At 35.8% G+C, this 16914-nt stretch overlaps 1 protein-coding gene across 1 annotated transcript in view; it reads right to left on the reverse strand.

The window, feature by feature from the left end:
- Window positions 1-16914, reverse strand: part of KNTC1 (kinetochore associated 1) — a 38380-nt gene that overhangs the window by 16118 nt on the left and 5348 nt on the right. Inside the window, 29 exon segments of the mRNA XM_054172904.1 lie at window positions 159-263; window positions 800-963; window positions 1456-1512; window positions 2416-2557; window positions 3474-3571; window positions 3761-3933; window positions 4640-4929; window positions 5495-5562; window positions 5638-5707; window positions 6393-6512; window positions 7575-7709; window positions 8380-8485; window positions 8644-8747; window positions 9167-9265; window positions 9546-9689; window positions 10179-10295; window positions 11370-11471; window positions 11562-11618; window positions 11824-11967; window positions 12673-12784; window positions 13185-13246; window positions 13737-13799; window positions 14342-14431; window positions 14523-14648; window positions 14999-15074; window positions 15172-15237; window positions 15336-15388; window positions 15959-16057; window positions 16369-16423. Coding sequence (XP_054028879.1) covers window positions 159-263; window positions 800-963; window positions 1456-1512; window positions 2416-2557; window positions 3474-3571; window positions 3761-3933; window positions 4640-4929; window positions 5495-5562; window positions 5638-5707; window positions 6393-6512; window positions 7575-7709; window positions 8380-8485; window positions 8644-8747; window positions 9167-9265; window positions 9546-9689; window positions 10179-10295; window positions 11370-11471; window positions 11562-11618; window positions 11824-11967; window positions 12673-12784; window positions 13185-13246; window positions 13737-13799; window positions 14342-14431; window positions 14523-14648; window positions 14999-15074; window positions 15172-15237; window positions 15336-15388; window positions 15959-16057; window positions 16369-16423 — 3097 coding nt within the window.

The raw sequence follows: 16914 nt of genomic DNA on the forward strand, positions 1-16914 counted from the left end.
AACACTGTCAATACTTCAGCTCTGTGGTTTTCCAAAGTGTGTGATTTTTCAAGAACATGTGGGGTTTGTGACCTCTGGCCATGTGGCAAGTTTAGGATGGGTAGCCCCCATCTGGATAGAGCAGAAGAAAGGGGGCTCACTCTTCAGAACATTCTTACCTTATGTAGCAAGGTCAGGATAGTGGTCATAATTACTGAAGTACATTTCTTTTGCATATCAAGGAGAAAGGTTTTGCTTTCAGCTAGTGTTTTGCTGTCATGTAGCTGTTATTTAAAAAAAAAAAACCACACAGTTAAAAATAACCTCTAAGCCTTTAACTTCTCCTGTCATTTATAGCACAATAGGAGGTACTACAGTAATTGTATTCTCACAGTTAATTAAGGTCTTATAAAGATCACTTCTGGTTAGAAAAAGGATTTCTGTTTCTAGTTGCCTTTGAGCTAAGAACTGTTTCTTGAATATTCTATTTGGAACTTTACCCATACTAACCAATGGAAAAAACTATGTGAAAGAATGATACACTGTTATTAACATTCATTTTATTCCTAGCCTCTCTGTAGGGACTAGAAGTTTAGTTCTGAACCTACTTTGCAAAGAGAGAGAGGATCATGAAAAATAGGGAAGAAACTATCACCTCCTTTCACAAAATGACTCAACATCTCACCAAGTGGTAGTGATTTTTAAAAGGTCATGGTGATAGCCTTTCCCATACCTGTCAAATTCTTACATAAAACACTCTAAACTTGTTAATAGTTGGCATAGTTCTAAGATTTATTCTCCAGTATCAGCCTAGCCATACCTTTTCACTCAGGGACAAATTCATTTTGTTTGTTACACCATGCTGAAGGCAGGATCCAAAGGAATAGACTGTTACCCGGAAAGCTAACTCACACTGACTGCACTCCATCAGATTCTGTAGCATTGCACAGATGGGAGTTTTGGCTGGCAGCAGATGGCTATAGCCTGTGATGTATTTAAAAAAACAAACAAACACACACCAAAACAAACCCCCAGAAAATAATTAGTACATTTATTTAAGCACATTGGTTTGGAAATTAGAGCAGTTTTCCTTTTTCTCCATTGAATTTATGACACAAGATCAGCCTCAGTTCTCTTTGTAACCATAAGTTTTCAGGGCTTTTCATTTAATTTAGACTCATTTTATTTCAAAAACCAGAAGTTGGTCATCTAGGAAACCCTCTAGATGCTAGGTCTCACCGGTAGAGCTTCTGTATTGAAGTACAGGCTTGAAATCACATGGTTGAATGGCAGCAATTACCACCTGAACTGGTGTCTTCTGTGCTGAACCAAGCTGTTTCCCTAGAGCAGGGCTTTGAGTGGAACATTGATACACCTACTTAAAACTGTGAGTTAGTCTTGCTTGTGTAGGTTTAACTTATGCCTCCTGTTTTCTAGTGGTTTGGTTTTAGCATGGTGAACATGCCATCACTATACCTTTATTAAATGCGCAGTTTGCCAGGCTTGTAGAGTCCAAAGGATACAGCTTGTTCTCTGCAAGACAGACCAAATACACATCACCAGGGCGCCGACATCTCAACAACATTGTGAAACCTGGAACTACCTTAAAAATGCTATACTTCAGGGACAAGACATAAAATAAAGACACATGAACTCTGTGAGTCAAGACTGGTATTTTTTAGTGCTTAATCAGAAGTTATTTTCCAGGAGGGAGTATCTTTTAAACTGTGCAAAGGAATACAAACCAACAGTTTTCAGTAAGTGTGTAAATCTTTGTCCTGCTGAGATGGCCAACAAACACTTCACCTGTGAAGGTACTAATTCTATTCAAATTAAAGCAGCTTATCCTTTTAAGGTAGATTTAGCACTGTGCAACAGGATTTGCAATTAAGATGCTTTTTAGTACACCAATGACAGATTAAGAAAGAAAACATTTACCTCAAGAGATATTAAAAATAACTAATTCCAAAATATTCAGTGCTTCTTTCAGAAAGCTGGAAGTGTCTTTTTTCACCACTTACAACATTGTAATGATTATAATACTTGAAATTTTCATAAAGTAGTGTGTATCTACAATGGCATATGATAAAATGACAATCATTTTAGAACAAGCTGAAATTCATCTTGATAAAATCCTGTCTCCGTTAGTGGCTACCAGAAGCTGTCTAGAGAAGATCATAAGAACAGGGCAAGTTTATAGCAACACTTCCCCAGAGTATTCTCTATGTCATTCTGATTCTTCCTGAACCAGAACAAAAAAACACCAAAGTCCTCTTTACATTCTACATCCCTCCAATGGGTGTTTCATCCATGACTTCGTCTAACTGAAGTTTCTGAGGTGATAATTTCCACATGTGCTAAATTATTGTTCCTAGACATAAATCAATATGAAATACAGCTTTGATATTGATGCAGTACTCAAGAAAGTGAGTTTACCATAAACAGGCAGAAGAGAAGAAATAGTTTCATATGCAACTGGAAGAGCTATGTCTGGATCAAGGACTATTCCATCTTCATTAAAGAAGTAATCATAAGTCCACTCTTCATAAGGATCTTTATCTCCTCCTAAAGATGATGTCTAGAAAGAACATTGTCAAAAGTACACACAATCAAAAGAACAGCTAATAAGTCTGCTAAATAAGTGTGGCAAGAGATTCCAGTTTTTCAGGAAAGAACATGGTTTTCTATTTAAAAATGGATTTTACTACACTATGTTTTGTTAAAGGGCAGTAGTAGTAAACAAATTTCCTGCTTAGGAGTGGCCACATTTCCCTTTAATGTTGCAGTTACTTAGCTGCACAGCCAAAATGCATTCTTTATTAATTTAATGAAGGCTTTTATAAACATTCTTGGCCAAATATTATCAACATTTTTCAAACAGATCATCTTTCAGAAAAATAACATTCAGTGCATAAAAATGCTTGCCTGGCCACTTCGATCTATTCCACTCAAACTGTAAGAGCCCTTTCATTTCGAGTACTCTGAAGCACTGCTTGAGCTGAACAAAAAACAAAGCTGCTATTCAGGAACTTGATCCTTCTTAAAGTTTTACAGAACTGTTGGCAGCGTCTTCATGTAATGTGTTGAAAAAAATCAAACCCTCCCTGCCATATTTTATCTAAAGCAGAAAAAAACAAAAAGAAAAGGCTTTTTTAAGGTCAGCTGCCTGTGCTCTCTAGCAGTTCTGGCAGCAGCCATTCCATAAAATCATGAATATTGTCAGTCACATTAGCTGGATTTATTATACTGAAGTGTAGGTGGAGAATGCTGCTTGTTTGTGCCGTAGCTGCACTGCTTTTAGTTCTCAGATCAGTTTACTCCTTATGCTGAAACAGACTTGGGAAAATTTTCATTTGCAGAGCTGTGTGGGGTTTTCTTTGTTTGTTTGTTTTAAACAAGCTGATTAAACATTGCTGGAAAATGGAGACGTGTGTACACACTCAACACTCTTCAATCAAGACATTACATGTTTAAAAAAAAAAGGCATAAAATACCTTTGCTGTAAATCCACAGTTTTCTATTTGGCACTGGCTGTAAATTTCCTTGGCAACCAAAGTATATTTACACAGTTCCAGAGAATCTAATAGTAAATCTGTAAAAAATATTAAGATCATGAGCACATTATGAATGGAAGGTTCATTTGTCCTATTAAAGGAAACAAGTTTTTGCAGCACCTGTTTCTACAGAGTCCTAGAAATTCATTTTGGTTTCATGTATAGCAAATATTGCTGGGAATATTGGATTCCCAACATGAACAGGAATAAATGATAATAGTAATTACCTGGACTACAAACTGTAGCTGCTTGGCAAGCCATTTCATAGATCACTGCTGGAAGATTCATATCATTAGGAGAGACCATTGAAATATCAGCTCCCAACATGTGACAAAGCTTTTGACATGCTGAAAACAGCAGCTTCCCTGTTTCTTCGTTACAGTAATTTTCATAGAATTTCCTATTAAGAAAAAAAAAAAAAGGTTAAAAAAAAGCTTAGTCCTTAGGGCTTTTACTTAAGGCTACATTATGTTCTAGCTATTTAATTCTCTTCTGCTTATTTCATAAAATTATTTTTGGTTGGAAGAGGTATTTTAAGCTCATCTGGTCTAACCCTTAACCTGGTACTGCCAGGTCACCACTAAACCATGTCCCTCAGCACCACACATCTCCATGGCTATTAAAACCCTCCAGGGATGGGAACTCCACCAGTGCCCTGGGGCAGCCAAGTCCAGGACTTAACAACCCTTCTGGGGAAGACTTTTTTTTTTCCCCCCTCATGTCCAACTGACACCTCCCATGGGGCAACTGGAGGCTCTTGTTACTTGGGAGAAGAGACAGACCTCCTCCTGGCTCCAGCCTCATTTTCAGACAGCTGTAAAGAGCAAGACAGTTTCCCCTAAGTCTCCTTTTCTCCAGGCTGAACAATCTCAGTTCATCTGCTCCTCACAAAAATCATGCTCTAATATGCACATTTGTTGGTAACTGGAAAAGATGTTACTTCTTACTTCAGTATGGCAAACAAGCAATATATGCACATTTAGGGAAAAAAAACTAAACCAAAACCCCTTTTCCTTTCTCTACATCTAATCACTTCTATAAAGTATCAGAAATAGTGCAGAAAAGCCCATTTAAAGTTGTCATCTTAAAAAGCTCTGCAATTTTACCTGCATATTTCTACAGCATCTTCAACCCTTCCAGCATCCAGTGCTCTCAAGGCCAGCTGTTCTCCCAGTTCTTGCTCTGACCTTTGCAGGAGCAAAGCCAGTTTGTACAACCTTGACTCAGTAGGATGTTTTTTGGGTTTACCATCTTCTGAGTTACAACTCATTGTCTGCACTTTAGACTTGGACTGAGATCTGGCAGTTTCATAAGCTAGTATGTGATTCTGAAGAAGCCTAGACAGCAGCGAAGGATTCCTAAATTCTTCAACTGAAAGAAAGATATCAAAATCTTCCTGCAACAAAAAATTAATATAGTTTATATTCATGCAACTTCCTTAAAAATGTTGAGGAGTCTTTGCATTAAAATGGTTTTATTTCCTATTTCATTCTCAGAGGAATGCTTTCACTACAAAGACTTTTCTAGTATCTACTAATTACTGATTTGTGTAATAAATTAGAGAATTTTGCTGTGCAGCAGGTAAGCAAAATAAACCCCCCTGTGGGATACTGCCTGCTTAAAGGATGTATTAAATAATTTAGGTTTACAAACCATAATAAAATCTTAATAAAATATTACAGTTCTCTATAATGAAATCTTTGAAGTATTAGCAATTCAGACTTTTAGGAGTGTCTAATTTTTTTGGTTTAAAGAGGCAACTGAGCCCCAGTAATTGGGAACTTTTCCAGGCACTATTTAAATTGCCAGATTAGCCTTAGAATTTTTCTGAAGTGAATGATAAAAACAACCTTTCCACAGAAATTCTAGATACAATTAATTTTCAATATCATTCATGTTATAAGAAAAATTGGGGTAATTACAGTAAATCAACAGTTGTTTGAAACCAGGAAGATACCTACCTGCAGTGTAGCAAGTGTTTCAAACATTTTTAGGTTTGCTTCACATTCATCTTTCTTCAGAGGATTGTCTGTTGGAGGAGAAAAAAAATTACTTCCTGACTTCACCTACAAACCAAATATACAATGTTTAAGTTGCAGCTTACCTTTCTGGATGCTGAACAGGAATTTGAGGATTTCCACCAGTGTCTTAGTCATAAACATTTGTGTTTTGTGCTGCAGAAAAGGAAGAGGTTAATTTTTTGTTTTGTCATCTTCAGCAATAATTATCAAGTCTAAGATACAACCAGTTGAAAAGCAAGAGAACAAAAGATTATTGTAAACATGAATCCTTTATAGAAACAGCAAATATTTTATATCTGGAAAATTTATCTATTCCACACAGTCTGTTAGCTTTCACAGCAGTTATGTAAATATCCACCCTTCTTGTTTTGTTCCTCCTCCCCTTGCCCAGAATAACACTCTAAAACAACCATTTACAGAAATTTGCAGCAGCTGCAAGACAGTAGTGTGTATTGTCAACTGTGAAACTTCAACCCACTTTGGTGCATGGCAAAGCAACATCTGCAATTTTTAATTAGGCATTTTCCAAGCAACTAAATACATAGTACTGGAGATATAATGCAGCAGGGTTATCAATTATTCATCAAATTCAGACAGCCATGCCACTGTGTGGCCATGCCTTTAAAATGACACATATAATATACAGAATAAACTCAAGTTAGAGGAGGAGTCAAGAGGTTAGCTAGTCCAACCTCTTGCTCAAAGCCAGACCAGTTCTTCAACTCTTTTTGCTGGCATGGTTTTTACTCCTGCATCCCCTACCTTTTTAAGCATCTTCTTAAGAATAGTATTTAGAATAACTTGTGTACACACTTTACAATGTGAAGTGACTTCCTACCTCTTCAGAATTATCTGCTTTATTCTGCAATACCAGTGTTCCCCACACAGTCAATCTCTCTGCAACTTTCTCAGCTTCAGCAAGGGGCAAAGATTTTAATAAAGTCAGAGATTCTTCTCCCTGAAAAGAGCAGGGTGGGAGGGGTAGAAAGAAGAAGGGAAAAAAATGTAAAGCAGAAATAATGAAAAAGGCATTTGCTTTTGGGAAAAATAAGCTAGGTATTGGCTGTTATAAAATGGCTGCATGTTGGTCACTTGGGTAAGATGAATCTTCTGCTGATGAACTCCAAATCTCTTTATAAAATATTTATACTATGACATGAGTTCCTTAAACTCCCTGAATCGTTTTTACTCAGTCTATGAGGCTTTAAGTAAAAATCTTTGTCCTTACTCACTAAGGGTTGTTACAGGCAAATTAAAATGTGATTTTGTTCATTGTCAATTATGCAACATTAAAAAAAATATTATCATAAATACCATGAGCTAATAAGGCAGAACAGATGTTAACAAGAAAAACAGTTTTGCAGGGGAATTAATTTGATTTCCTTAATCAAAAAACCTCCTTCAGGTTAAAGAGATTCCAATAACACAAGCAGGGACAAACACAGGGTATAAAGGTAATCAAAGCTCCTATAATGTAGTAAATAAAGTTAAATGCTTCTAATTAGAATATCAATGTAATTTAAAGGTAACCAGGTTTTTTGCTAAACTGGGACTTGAAATTAACTTGGAAGAAAGCTTCTTACTAGTAGTTAAACATTCAACACTTTGTATTGCAAGACAAACATTCCGGTGCTGTTAAATCTAAAGGGGAAGGGTCTGTAGTCAGAGGAAAGCATTTCTCTGAAGAATCTTTTTTGTTGGCAAGAAAGCAACTTGCCCAAAACCAACTGTAGAAAAAAACAGCATGTGAAAATGTGTAGAACTTTCAATTCATAACTTGTGTATCATGGGAATTGTCATCATTTTTTGTCACAAGTGAAGGATGGTTCATGATGTTTAAATCTCTGAAAAAGGTCTCATTTTTTCAATGTTTATGCAATGATGTGTACAATTAGTTGAACTACAGTAAGAAAGAGTTGTATGAAAACTTTGTATAAGATTTCAGCAAGTAGTGCAACTTGTCCCTGCTTTGTAAGTAGGCCTCAGTGTCTTTAAATTCTGACATAAAGTAGTTTAGTACCCTTTCTCTGTCAATGAGGTCTATCATCCTCAGAATGTAGACTTCCACAGTGGGCAACATATATGCTGCTACAATTTTCAAAGCATCCTCCAAAGATGTAGGGGTGTCTTGTTTAAGAATGTATTTCACTAGCCTCTGTAAGAAAAAAACAGATAGGGACTTTAGTTTGTTGATGACAAATAACAAAGGAAGTAATTTATAGATGCTGTTTCTGGATTGTAATTGTACAGCTCAGAACAGGAAAGCTTCCTAGAAGTTAAAAACTTCTGTCTAGAGAAAACCTGACTAAAGCACAACTGGGAGAAGATTGGTCTCGGGAAAGGGAATTATCCTAGGAACTCTCAAAATTCAGGGGACTCATCTAGGTCCAAAGAATGGCAAGGAACTTTTCCCAGAGATACTTAATTTTTCTCACTAATAAAGGGGAGATGTCACAGAAACAATATATATTAAAAACATTTCCAGGTCTTGTTCATTGTAACTTGAGGAGAAATCGGATCAGAAATTCTGAGAGGACTTAGCCTTCCTTTTTGTTACTCTCCTCTTTTCATTCCAACCCCCATAAAGAAAACACTCTGTCAACACTGTGCTAATTAGATTGGACTAAAACAATTTGCTTAATTACTAAAAAGAATGGGCTTTCAGGCAAAAAATGTGTCCCAACAGGATAAGACAAACCAGTGAGTGGAAGCTACTAATTGCTATGATTTTGTGAAGTCTACCTTCTAATACCCTATGAAAGCACGTGCAGGTAAAGTGTAGGGATTTTTGTTTAATAGAAGTAAGAGTAATGCTGATCACTCACCATTATCATCTGATTGTCCTTTAAAAGATTAGTATCTCTTATCCCATAGGCTCGCAAAAGCTTCTTCATCTCCATCAGTCGGTAACTTTCCTGCAGTAACTTTACCCTATGGGCAAACCAACCTATTACTAATTTATTTGGTACCTAGAGCTAAGTGATTTAGACATCATACTCCATCAGATACACAGCATTTCCTCACCACCTCTCCCAAACAGAATTCTAACTCAAAGTATACACAAAACTGAGGTGTGGATGTTCCCTTACTTGACATGATTCATTTCCAAATGCTGTTTTACCAGCTGCTCCACTGCTGCACTCCATGGTACTGTAGCACCATGCATTATCTCAAGAACTGCATCAAATTTCACCTATAGAAGAAAGATAAAGAGCTTAACTTTTCAAAATAAGTTACAAGGTACTCTCTTGAAGCATTGTTCATGTGTGATGGATTCATTTAGGCAAGAATTTTATTTCCTGGCCCAGTCCTCACTTGCATAAAGGGACACATTTTTTTTATGATAAAGAATGTACAATGGATTAGAAAATGCATATAGTAAAATTTATGACACTATAGAGCTTGAATTTCTTACATATTTTACCTCTGATGACATCAAAACTAAAATCAAAGTCAAGCAAATAGTATCACAAAGGAGATAAAAAGACAGTATACTATTTGTTTCTCGTCATACCACTCAAGTAAAAAAGTACTCATATCATTAAGTGAAATGGTTCATTCTGAACAGATGTTTTGGAGCCACTTGACACCTGTTTTGTAAAACATACTTACATCTGTATCAGAGATACAGCCAATGACAGCTATTGCCTTTGCCTCCCATGCAGTTTCAAATACTGAGGTAGACCATGTCCGACAACGTTCTAGCAAATCCTGTATATTTGGATAAAGATTATTAAGATATTTGAATTCTGAAAAGAAGAAACATCTTCTAGACAAAGAATAAAAGGGTTTTTTTGACACTAAGAGACAGTTTTGGCTATCTGCCCTTGTATCTATTAATACCTTATTACTGAAATAGTAACTCAGTAGGTTCATTGACAGGACTAAGCTGGTCCTCAAATTCAAGTGTAAATGAAGATGCTCATCAGGTTTGTTTTCTGCTTGCCTCCTCCTTAAATAGCTTTGTTCAAAAGAAAGAAAACATGGATACCTTTATATACTGTAGAAGTAGTTCATCCTTTTGCAGATTATGTTCACACAGATAGGGTTTTATAAACTTCTCCAGAAAGGATGGTACGAGCTCTGGTGCCAAAATTTTATCAAACATGCGGAACACAATAGTGGTTGCATTTTCCTGGGCAGGAAGTAGAACAATACCATGTTAGAACATCACATTTTAGTATATGATCCTTTACATCTCTAATAAATGATACAACATCCAGTGTCCTTTGAAATCAATTGAATGATTTCAAAAACTAGCATCCTTCTTTAGGTCAAAAGAAAGTTTTCTTATACAAAGCCCATTACTATAAGTTCAGCTGTACTTCTAATTTCTCTGTTGCTAGTGTTTGTTCCATAATATATGATCTGTAAACAATAAAGACTGTAAATCATGGAGTTTAAGCCATACCTTTTCTTAGTATCTTGTCACGTTATATATTTATACCCACAGTGGAAACAAAATTTATAACAAACACAGCATGTAAGATATGAACACAATTTTAACCAACCAATCCATCAGGATTCCTCTTGTCTGACTTTAAATTGCAGGCTACAAGACTTTTTTCCCATCTCAGAACAATCCATTACTCAAAAGCACTTTTAAAACTGTCTGCAGGATTACCTTTTCAATATCACAGAGTGCCAGCCTGCAGTTGTATTTTCTGTACAGCTTTATCAGTTCCTGTAAATCGTTTACCAGCTTCTTTAACCTACGCACCTCTTCACAGTCACCACATCTCTGAAACAGTGTTTAGAAGTGAAATATTAGTATCTTCAAGCCCATTAAGTGCTGCCATAAACAGGAAGAAAACAAATTATTCTCCATATCTCTGGTATAAGAACAATGCAGCAAGGAAGATTCTAGCAAGACATTAGGAAACATTCTTTATATATTTATAAAGACAGTGATGCACTAGTAGAGCCTGCACAGGGAGGAGGGATGAGCATAGCATTCACTGAAAGTCTTGAGGACACTTAAGACAAAAGGAATAGACACAATGGACCTACAGCTGACATTCTCTCTAGAGTCAGACACCTGGTTTTCATATGATTTCCCAAGAAACCTCACAAACAATTTCTGATGCCTTGCAATCTTAAGGATTTTATAAATATGCATGCTAAACTATTACCTTTATGTGGGATACAGCAAAGAAAAAACAAGTACAAGCTGAAAGTGGGACTTCACAGAGAAAATGTCTCTTCTTGCCATTATGCAGTTTGAACACAAGATTCAGAACTTTAAGGTAGCAGAGCTAATGCAATCCAGCATTCCCAGCTTCTAAAATGCAGCTGGTTAGTTTTGAGCTTTATCTGCCTCCACTTTCACACTGGCAGCTTTATAGTCACCAGTATAACTAGGATATACAACATGCCATTTATTTGTGTTCTCACAAATTCAGTACTCATAATCTTACAGCTAGCTGATTTTTAATACATGCTATCACCAGGTCATAATATACATTGAATTGTAATTAAGTTCCAAACATTTTGACAGAGATAGGTTTTGAATTTAAAGTGGTAAGGACTACATGCACTGAAATGTGTTTTGTAGCACTCAGGGTTATTTCTGTACTACAGAATATTCAAGACTATTTTTCACAGACTATTAATACATCTGTTAATGGATATTAATATTGTATTGACTTTTCTTTGTTTAATCTTTAAACCCAAGAAGATTGGAACTCAGTTCTTTCCTTTCATGGAATTAAGTCAATCTTCACCATAATTAATAGTGACCTAATTATCATCCATTCCAACAGAGCATATGTTCTGAAGTTTCTTAAAGCAAATCCTTGTCACAATCACTTCTTACCAAAGGAGCCCACTGGTTAGAAGTTGTCAGTCCTATTTCACCTTGAGTTTTACTTGTAAAAAATACCTCTGCCATTTGGAGTCCATTTTCTGGCCAATTTGCCTGTCCAGAAAAAATAAAAGCAGTATTAGCATACAGCATATCATATATACAGAAATACAAGACGTGCAAATTTTCTGCAGTTTGACTTACCTTATCAGTTAATTCAAGGTTTCGAGCACCTTGCTCCAGCCATTTTGCTAGTATTTTCTGGAGAGAAAAAAAAAAGTAGAGTTATGCTATCTATCAAAGCTAAATTTGCTATGAGCCATTTATATAAACCATAGGGAAAAGAAAACCTTTAAAAGACAAGGGAAAAAGGTTCTAACATTCAAAAACAAAAGCCTGTAGATCTGACTATAAAATTATCTTAGCCTGAGAAAATTACATTTTGCATTTATTAGGTCAGTCTTACCTGTCCCTTTGGCACCATTCTTCTTAAGAAGGGTATCACTACATTTTTAAGCCACAAACATAGTTCCTTCAAAGGAACAGTGAAATGGATGGCATTAAGCAAGTTTTCCAGCATTTTCTCATCAAAGCCGCTTTCGAAATCTGCCTAAAATATTAAACCAGACAAGTTACAGATAGATGGAGCACATGGATACTTTGTAAAGTTGTTTCACCTAGAGGAAGCAGCAATAGATTTCACAAATGCAATGAGAAAAATCTCAGTAATCATAAATAGCCCTGTTCAAAAAAACTAGAGCTTGGTCTTCTAAACAAGACCAAGTTGAAACAATTTCTTTGCAAATTACAGTGGCAGGATCATGTCCTATTACTTCAGGACTTACTATTCAGAAAACAAAGCCACAGGCCCGAAAGTGCTGCACTAAAGAATGTAATAGCCCATAGACAATAGTACAAATGTGTCATTCAGAGTAAGGAGAGTATGTGATAGTTTTTAAAGGATTTTAGGGCAGCCAGTAAATGGCCTCTTGAAGATTCTGAGAGCTGTGCTTGCAAGGAAGTGGGTGGAACAACCACAGAATAAATTGAAGAACTGTCATCATTCAGACCTAGAAATATGTGTTCTGACATCAGAAATACCAAGCTATTCCTGAATCAATATGAACTTTAGCCTTCTAAGGAACTAGGTGAATAGATAATAATTTTGAAAATAGATGAGATTCTGCCACAGACCTTTGCTCCTCTGAGGAGCTACTTTGTAACTGCATCATCCTGATTCTGTTAAATAAAGCCAGAAAATTTAAGAGGCTTAACATCCTCCATAAATATCAAAGAGATGTCTATTCTCTCTCACCTGATGTCTGAGCCAGAGGTACTGTGCACAGGAAAAATTTCCTTCTTCTAGCTGAAAAAGGATATTCTTGAAAATGTCTTCATCTTTCAAGAATTCTGTCCAAGCAATACCACTAGAAACAAGTGGAGGAAAAGAATATTAGATGACAATTTTAAAGGAGTTGTAGGGGGGAAAAATCTCAAACCTTTTCTAGCTAGTACTGTATGCTGTGTTAGATTGTGTGTGCATAAAATCACCTCCCTTCCTATACATATTACCATGAAAAAAAATCTAGACAAGATAGTGCCTGTGCAACAGATAATATATGATTTCAATATATAGAATGACTCCACCTCTCTGCATTGTCCCTTGTCCACAGCAGAGGATGGAACTTCAGGAAGAGAAAGAAGTATTTAAAGTTTAATGAATTTAAATTTAAAATGAAATAAAAGTAAATCTTAATTTCAATGGCAGATATGTAACCATTCCATTTAAATTTACTTGAATTCTTAAATGTACGAAAAGAAACAAACCTGAATTTCTCTGGTCCAAAAGCTCCATAAAAAGTTGTAAGCTTTGCCTGAGCTCTCAATACCTGAAGGCAGACAAGAGATTTAAGGCCAATATCTGACCTACCAAACAAGTCACATTATATGGTTAGAATAACCATGACAAAGAGAAGAATGGAGGAAAATAAAGACACTTCAAGGATTTCAGTTAAATTACATATGTAAATTTGTTTAATAAAGCATTAATCCAAAATTTCAATAGTGTAAATACTTTTTACTGATTCTCCTTGAATGTGGGTGAGGCCTGTCCTGTATATGATAGGACTAAATAAGAAACAAAATTAAATACCTAAGAGCACTGAACAAAGTTTCTTCCTTCAGTTTCCTTTCTAGGACTGAAGGAATCACTTATTTCTGAATCCTGTCATAAATCTGGCTCTCTTTCAATAAAATCTCTTTCTATACAATAGAATCATGTTTAGACATTAAAAAAGTTCAATGGTAGCATGTCTTTTAAAACTCTACACCATACTTGACTAAGAAATGATACTACAGGGCCAAGAAGTGTGTCCTTACCTCATTTATATACACCAGAGTCCCATCAGATGGAGCAATAGTTCTAACCTCTTTTTTCAAGATCTGAAAAAAACACATTAAATGGTTTGGCTGACAACTCAGTACATGCAAAACATGCCAGACAGCACAACAAAATAAATAAAGACACAAGCAATAATTTAGTACTTCTGTAAATTGGAGTCTTTATTTTATAATGTTAGACTCCACCTGTATTGCTACATGTATGCAGGACTGGACAGGTAATATGCATCTCTCTGATTCTGTTTGATAAGGCTAAAAATAATGAAAACAAGAAGTGACATATTTAGAGCTTTTAGTTCTGAAACTAATATTTTAAAGGTAATTGAAGACTACTACTCCAAACTAAAACCTGTTTCCTGAAGTGAAAATAAAACTGTTAACTCTTTTTTGCCCTTAAGCAATAGCAACAAGGCAGCTGGAATAAGCCTTGCTGCTTCATCATGTTAAATAACATGCAATTTATAATGTATTTCCTTTCTGAATAACTGAAACTGGTCTGGAGATGTCCCCCCTTCTCAAACTATATAGAAGGATGTAATAAGAATGGATGAGAATAAGCAATTTAAACAAATCAGCCCTCTTACTCTGACTTTAGCATAGTTCAGCATTTCCTGAGTGGTTTCATACAGCGGCCATGGAGCATTTATGCAGTAATCCACAACAAACTGGCTGTCCTGTTTGCAGGAGGAAAGAAACAACTGAAATTAACACTAAGCTCCTTTACATCTGAATTACTTTATAAGAGAAAGAGACATAACAACACACCTGAATTTTTTGCAAATTTTCTTTGGCCTCATTGACAAGATCCAGCCAGACTTCCCGACCATGACTGCCAACAGAAGCTGAAGCTAGTTCCTCTAAAATGGTGCTTGCTTTTACTTTATATACAAGCTGTTAAAAAAAAAACAAGAACAGAGTTTTCAGTTTGCTGTAGGTAAGTTTTCAGCAGATATTCTTCAACTAAAACCTCAGCACTTCCTTTCACAATGTTTTCGAGTGCTTTTGTCACAAAAATGGATTCCCAGTTAGTCCCTAACAGTTGACGCGTATTTTAATGTCAGTTATTATAAACACGGAGTTCACCATGTAGTTGTCTAATTTTGAATCGGCTTTCACGTATACTGAATTGCTTTATTTGCAATATTTTAACACTTTATAGGACTACAGGACAAGAACCTTACCCTTAAGTTCAGTTACACTAATTCATCTCCAAATATATTTATCAAGAACAGCAAACTTACCTCAACATCTAGTCCAAACTGAATAGCAAAATTCTCTGCTTCAGTGAATTTGTGTTTGTGAAGTAAGCGACTTAGTCTAGAGGTGAAATGAAGTAAAACACACTACTTCAATAGAAATGCCAAACCACAGCTAAAAGACTAGAACATTAAGAGTGACTTATGGAAACTAATACCTGTTTTCTGGCAAGGCTTCAGTTAAAATTCTCATCACAACAATTGAAACTGGGCCTTCGGAGGGTCTGAGGATGAAAGGGAACTCTGTGAGTTAATCAATTGTGAAACTACTGCATGTAGAAGTCATCTGCCATTTTTATGTATTACTAATCTAGTAAGAAACAAAACATCTTACATCTGATTTTCATGAATTCCTTCCATGAAGTATATTGTATCCTGTAGAATGCAGTAACAGACATCATTAGGTGGTAAGGGAAAGCAGTCATAAAAAAGTACAACTGTAGTGCATTGTGTTTCTTAATCTAGAAAAAAACTAATGTTTTTCTCTCAGATAAGTTTGTTGAGCTTTTTAAAATGCTTATCATATTTCCTGGAGAGTTTCTGTCTAAAATTTCTGAGGGCCTTAACTGTGCAGTCTTTAGTTAAAGTCTTTCTAAGGAAGCAGTTTAAACAATAGAAGTATTTCTCTCACCTAAATTTATAAATCCTAAATAAATCCAGAGCATTTTTTCATGCTAAGAGAACATAAAACTTCACACAGCTTTCAGCTGTAGTGGCAGCAAGAAGAACTGGCATTAGTATTAACCGGTTCAATCTGCTATATATTGTGTCCTTTTCTCCCTCCTTTGGGGCCATCATTTAATCTCTCCTTCTACAGCTTCTGAGATGTTTCTAGCACAAATTGGTTCTAATCCAACAGGAGTAACACTGTACCCTATTTAATAATTAAACCTATTAAAGAAACTATATTTATTCAAAGCAGAACAACAAATTATCTAAACACACCGTGCCAATCCCACTTAGAACAAGTGAAGAAACAGCAGATACTTCCAAAGAATAGAGTGGTTGCATAGTGGGCAATGCAAAAACCATTAGACTTCTCATCTAGGAAAAAAGAGAAAACAAACAAGTCAGAAGGGACAGAGTGATGTTTGCAGAATCACTTTTACTCCAAACAATCCCTAGAAAACCCAAACAGCAGGGCAGCTTGCCCTGGTCAGCACCATAAGACATGGCAATAGCCTCTCACTTATTGTATCTTAATATACAGATGGTCACATTTCAGTTTTGACTTTGAGCTCCTAAGAATTCTATCTGCTCCAAATATTTAGTGATCTCCTTTTTCCCCCCACCTCTTGTTTCTTTCTGTGACTGCTTAACAACTGAGGAACAGAACACAGATAAAGAGATTATACCTGTTTGTTATCTGGTGCTGTCATGACTATCAGTTTAACATTGGCAAGCCCTTGCCTACAGAACAAGAAAGAGAAAAAAAAAAATATACTGTATAAATCTTACATTAAAACTGAAATAGTCTTGTAGACTTGTAGAAATTTTAGTTTTCTGTGGAAACTGGTACATTTTAAAACCCTTCAGTGCACCTAGAGTAACAGTGGTTTAGCATGTAGAAGACATACATTTAAATTCTGGCATTTTAGTGCTTTTCAAATGAATCTGATTTTTTTTTTTTTTTTTTAACTGGCAGAGAGCAGTGGAAAGAGTCTAAGATTTTGTCTTATCTTAATTGGCATTAAAGTTTAGCATTTTAACCAATGCATACATCTCCAGATGTTTCTCCATCTGCAGAATCAAGATATTACTATTTATCTATCCAAAAGACAGTCTAACTTTGTTGTAACATCAGACTTGTAACCAATACTATGCACTTTATTTTAGACAAGCCTTTCCTACATGATACAGCTTATGAGCCAGATCCATTAGCAGTAACAACAGATAAACCA

The sequence above is a fragment of the Dryobates pubescens genome, chromosome 25 (genome assembly GCF_014839835.1).
Source record: "Dryobates pubescens isolate bDryPub1 chromosome 25, bDryPub1.pri, whole genome shotgun sequence".
Lineage (NCBI taxonomy): Eukaryota > Metazoa > Chordata > Aves > Piciformes > Picidae > Dryobates > Dryobates pubescens.